The sequence below is a fragment of the Momordica charantia genome (assembly GCF_013281855.1).
Source record: "Momordica charantia cultivar OHB3-1 chromosome 11 unlocalized genomic scaffold, Mcharantia_2.0 BLBB01000011.1, whole genome shotgun sequence".
Classification (NCBI taxonomy): Eukaryota; Viridiplantae; Streptophyta; class Magnoliopsida; order Cucurbitales; family Cucurbitaceae; genus Momordica; species Momordica charantia.
This window is the reverse complement of record NW_028275159.1, coordinates 22,250,482-22,256,001: the sequence shown is the minus strand read 5'-3', so window position 1 is coordinate 22,256,001 and position 5,520 is coordinate 22,250,482. Positions and strand designations below refer to the sequence as shown.

The 5,520-nt window shown below is 34.9% G+C and overlaps 1 protein-coding gene across 1 annotated transcript; it reads left to right on the top strand.

Moving 5' to 3' along the window:
- The first annotated feature begins 2,037 nt into the window (after nucleotides 1–2,037).
- On the top strand, nucleotides 2,038–5,274 carry LOC111012108 (GDSL esterase/lipase At1g71691). The gene is made up of 5 exons (XM_022286148.2): nucleotides 2,038–2,338; nucleotides 3,098–3,216; nucleotides 3,729–3,968; nucleotides 4,129–4,378; nucleotides 4,767–5,274. The coding sequence occupies exons 1-5, from the start codon at nucleotides 2,050–2,052 to the stop codon at nucleotides 4,988–4,990; spliced, it is 1,122 nt and encodes a 373-aa protein (XP_022141840.1). The 5' UTR covers nucleotides 2,038–2,049; the 3' UTR covers nucleotides 4,991–5,274.
- Nucleotides 5,275–5,520: the final 246 nt, after the last annotated feature.

Genomic DNA, 5,520 nt, shown 5'->3' with positions numbered 1-5,520 from the left:
GCATACTAATGAAGCGTCTGGTTCCAATGGTAAACATTCTAGAAGAAGTGTCATCTCATAACCATTATAGAGTCTTCTTCAACCTAATCGCAAAGGGAATTTTGCAAAATTGTTTGCCTCCAGTCACTCCTTGACAAGTGTACAGATTTGTTACCATTTTTTATATTCTTTATTTCCAGAAACCCTTGTGAAAAAGGAGCACGATGTAGTTAAATACAGTTGTTTGATCATTTGAAATAACAAGAAACAAATCTCAATACCTATTTTTATTGAATCGCGTTTGATAGTATAGCTGTAATTGGCATATATCTTCAACCAAGATATTATGAGTTTGATCCCCAATTTTAGAAAATCATTTATTTATTTATTTAAAATATATCATGGTCAAATTAGTAATTAACATATGAATTCCGAGAGTGTAAATATTTGAGAACTTAGGTACTTTTGTACTTAACCCTTTAATGCAATCTCAGCCAGTTGACTTGCTGTGGAGATAAGCATTTCAATTCTCAACCTCACCAAAGCATGCCACATCTTCTCCCTATTAAATTTGGCTTCGCCCATCAAGGCAGATCAGAAAGGCAAAATAGCTTCAAATACATCCACATATTAGCTTTATTATATTCATCTTTCACAACTTTAGTATTTAAAACAATTCCAAATATGAATTTATGGGTTGTGGGCTCTGACTTTTTGAGTATTTAAGTAAATAGTATAGGTGGATATTTGATGTTAAAAAATAATAATAATATAAATAAGATACAAATATAATCTCAATTCCAACAATGTCATTTGGAAAATACTTAGATCCTCACCAATAAGGAACCTTGTCCTTATCACCAATAAATATTTGGTAACTCATTACTTTTCTTACTTTTACATTTCTATATTTTAGTGATTAAATATTTAAGGGTTAAATACAAGGTTCCTCCTTACCAGTGATTAGTCGATCATTTTTATTATTATTTACAGAGATATTTTACCTAAAAGTTTTGATACCTAGGAACTTGTAAAGTTTATTTAATAAAATTGAAAAATAAAATGTATATCAACCAACCAAATAATATATTTGGTCTCTAAAATTATAATTTTTTTGAACCTACATTCATTTTTAGAAGCTAGTTAAAGTAGGGATATTTTGGTAAATGCATGGACCACAAAATAATGTGTTTAGGTAGTGTTATTGATGTCGAAATCTAGCCTGCTGACATAGTCGTTGGAGATTGGCAATCCATGACCTTCAAGATTGAAACTCAATGTGTGGTGCTCTGCCTCATGTATACACTCTAATGCCTAAATCAGTTCGGACGAGTTAAGATAAGAGCAAGTGTATTTTGCAAGATGTTTTGCATTATTCTTTTGAAAAGAGTTGAACTCTCCTCCTTTTATAGAGGAGCATTTTGGGACAACGTACCACATAAGATTTGGGTTGTACTATTGGCAAGGAGTTACGACTAGTGATAGAAATACTCTATTTACTAAATCATACTTTCGTTGCTCTAAACACAGAGAACATACTTCCATCGAATATTAATGAATACCCCGCTGGTCGTTATTCTTTGCCCAAGGAGAATGAACAAACAGGATTGTTCATCTTAATGACAAACAAGCTTTCCTACCTCGAACTATCGGGTCCGGACTCAACCCTCAACCCACGTGTCTCTCAGAGATTTTCCCACGGGCGATATCATATTTGAGCCTACAACAATGTATGTTTTCGTGAATATATTTCTCCATCTAAGAAAACGTCCTCTCATTTCGATGCGGTGTTGATTCATTTATGTATTTTCCTTCGCTTAACAAAGCATGTCAGGAGCCACTCGTTGTCCGTGCTCCCTTAAGTGCACCTATATCCACTCGGGCCGGGTGTCACAAACATGCATACATATAAGTTAGCCAAGTTTACAAATTCATTACTACCATATATGCAAAGGCAAGGACAGGTGGAGTTCATTAAATTACTTTTTGCAACCCACCGCCTTGTTCGTCCTATAAATACCAATCCTTTTGTCTTTCTCAGCGAGAGAAATTATTATAGCACAGGAATCCATGGCTGAGTTGAGGTTATCGTCAATGGTGGCTGTTTTGGCAATGGTAATTTTGCTGGCGGCGGCGGCTCCCGGCCAAAATGAGAGCACATACGGCGGAGGTGGCGGCGGAGGATGGAGGAGGCCGATGGTGCCTGCCATGTTCATATTTGGAGACTCTCTAATTGATAATGGAAATAACAACAATCTTCCCACTTTTGCAAGAGCCAATTACTTCCCTTATGGAATTGATTTCGTTGGTGGCCCTACTGGTCGTTTCTCTAATGGATACACCATTGTTGATGAAATAGGTATGTATATGAAATATATAATATTCTTTCATATTTCATCTCTCTAAAAAGTTTGCATCAAGAACAAAAGAAAGTTACATAGAAAAATTGGCCTCTGCATTTTTTTTTTGTTTGGGAAATCTTTTTCATAAAGTAATTTTTTTTGTTTAAAAACAATTTTCGGTATTTTAAAATTGTTCATTTTGGTCACCCAAACCAAAACATCCTCTGATCTCAAATTTTAACATCACAATGGACTTTTAATACAAATTTATACGGGTCAAAATTATGATAGAAATAAATAAGATACAAATAAAAATGAAATTAGCAAAATTGTCCCTTTTAAAGGTAGGGATAAAATGGACATTTTCTTGCCGTCATAAAATCATAAAATAGGACTCAGTAGACCTAAAGATTTTTACTTGAACACAATATCATATGATACGTGATGCCAAATATCCTAACCCTTGTCAGTTGGGGCTGCACTTTAGAGGGGAAAAAAATTATGATTAAAAAATGATTAAATTAATATTAAAAAAAAAAAAAAGTTCAACACAATACAAAAGTTTGGGCAACGAGACCACAACATAATATTTAGCTAATAGAAAATCAGTTAATTGACTAAAATAAAACTGGAAGATAAAAAAATAGTATTCCAATAGGAAAAGTAAAACAATTAAATATTATATATTAATTAAGCGTTTAAATTTGTTCATAAAATTGATTTTAATTTTGATTTTGATGGGTGTTGTGTGAATAATTAATAATGCATGTGTGCAGCGAAGCTGCTAGGGCTTCCTTTAATTCCTCCGAGCACAGCTCCGGTAATGGGGCCATTACGTGGACTGAATTATGCATCGGCGGCGTCCGGAATTCTTGATATTACCGGAAGAAACTTTGTAAGATACTCATTACATTATTTTGAACCAAAAATAAAAAAATAATAAAATAAGTCGAAACGTTTTAAAACTTTTGAAATAATACGAATATTTGTATAGGAGGCGAAAAATAGAGATGATAGACTTTTTCCCTTTTTTTTCTTTTTCTTCTCTATTTCTCTCTATATTTTTGTTCTCATTCGTACTAATCTGTCATGTTGCGAGGGAAAATAGAGTAATTTTAGCTCACAAAAGTATAATCTAACGTTCACTGAAATAGAATAATTTGATAAGCTCAACATGAACATTGGAGTTAAAGTATCTTGTTCAATCTCTTGAGATTGGAGATTCAATATCAATTCTCACGTTTATTGTACTAAAAACGATTAATTTAATAAAATTAAAAGCAGTTCAAAATTGATCAATGAGAGTAAAACTTTAATGGTTCCAGAGATTAATTAATTGTAATTTGTAGATTAATTTAGACTGATTTTAATTTCCATGGATGACTTTACTACATGCCCCATGTGCAGATCGGACGCATACCCTTCAATCAACAGATAAGGAACTTCGAGAACACCCTCGACCAAATAACTGGAAACCTCGGCGCCGCCACGGTGGCTCCGGTGGTGGCTCGCTGCATATTCTTCGTCGGAATGGGCAGCAACGACTACCTCAACAACTACCTCATGCCCAATTACCCTACCAGATTCCAATACACCAGCCGCCAGTTTGCTGATCTCTTAGTTCAACGCTACACTCAGCAGCTCACTGTAAGATTCTCGATGGTTCCAATCGGCCTACCGTATTAAATCACCATTAAACTCAAAAGCTTAAACTAATAAATCTCTCCTCTTAAATCTCTACAAGACCTAAACACTTAAAAGCCAATAGAGTATGGTAAATTTAATTTTTTTTTTATGTTTCTTCCAGAGGCTTTACAACCTTGGAGCTCGGAAGTTCGTCATCCCCGGCATCGGAATAATGGGCTGCATTCCCAACATGTTAGCTCGGAGCTCTGATGGAAGATGCCTAGAAGAAGTGAATCAGTTGGGTCGAGATTTTAATGCAAACGTTAGAACGATGATCGACAACCTTAACACCAATCTTCCTGGTTCGAGATTCACTTATATCAACATTGCTCGCCTGTTTCAAGATATTCTCGCCAACCCTATGGCTTATGGTAAGCATTTTAGATAAGTTGTAGTTTTTTCCAATCGGGACTCGAATGCTAATTTAACAAAAAAAAAATGTATGGGTTCTATTTCAAAACCAATTGGTGATGAGAAGAGTAGCCCACTTATATTTTATTAACGTATCATCTTTTCAACGTGGATCCTTAACATATCCCTCAAGATAATACCTCTTTCGAGTTTACCAATCGGATTCCATTTTTGAACTGATGCTTGAGTTTTTTTTCTCTCTGATACCATATTAATATTTCATGGATTCCATCTCAAAATCAATTAGCAATTAGAAGAATAATTCACTTATATTACAAACCTTTATTATGTTTTTTTAATATGGGATCCTTACCACTTTACTTAGTGGAATTCGGGTTTACAACGTAGGATTCACAGTGGCAGATCATGGGTGCTGTGGGATCGGAAGGAACAGGGGGCAAATAACATGTCTGCCATTCCAGATGCCATGTCTGAATCGAGAGCAATATGTGTTTTGGGATGCTTTCCATCCAACTCAAAGAGTCAACATCATCATGGCAAGAAGGGCTTTCAATGGAGACCAAACTGTTGCTTACCCTTTCAATATACAGCGGCTTGCCACTCTTAATTAATCTCTAAGTGAAACCAACCAGCAGGGAAAACTTCAAGCTTCTCTTCACTTTAAGATTATAAACATATATATATATATATGTTTATGTTTGAAGATGGAGAAGAAAAAACATCAGTTCGTGCGTGTTGGTTGCAGTATATCCTACTTTTTTGTCGTGGGTTTTTTCATAATTGTTTTGAGTTTTAAATGTGTGTGTATATGGAGTGCTACTTTTTTGGATTTTGTAGAAATATCGTGTAAATATATTAAAGCCACTGTTCTGTCTTAATTATATTCACATTTATGTTGTCGAAAAGCTCGGTTATGGAATTAACAGTAAATGTCTTGAAAACGAACAAAGAAAATCATTGCACCAAAAGAACAAAACAAAAGATTGGGTATTGTTGGTTGTGGGCTTCGTGAGTTGAACGTCTCCCATCCACACACTCTCTCTCTCCTCTACTTGAGGAACCGTCCACATCTACACTTTCTCTCTCCTCTACGCTAGAAAATATACCCAATGTGATCGCTGCTAAGGAATTGCTCCTATCC

Coding starts and splice junctions, on each gene's coding strand:
- LOC111012108 (XM_022286148.2), top strand. CDS start 2,050: ATGGCTGAGTTGAGGTTATCGTCAATGGTGGCTGTTTTGGCAATGGTA. Junction 2,339..3,097: donor CACCATTGTTGATGAAATAG/GTATGTATATGA, acceptor GCATGTGTGCAG/CGAAGCTGCTAGGGCTTCCT. Junction 3,969..4,128: donor GCTACACTCAGCAGCTCACT/GTAAGATTCTCG, acceptor TGTTTCTTCCAG/AGGCTTTACAACCTTGGAGC.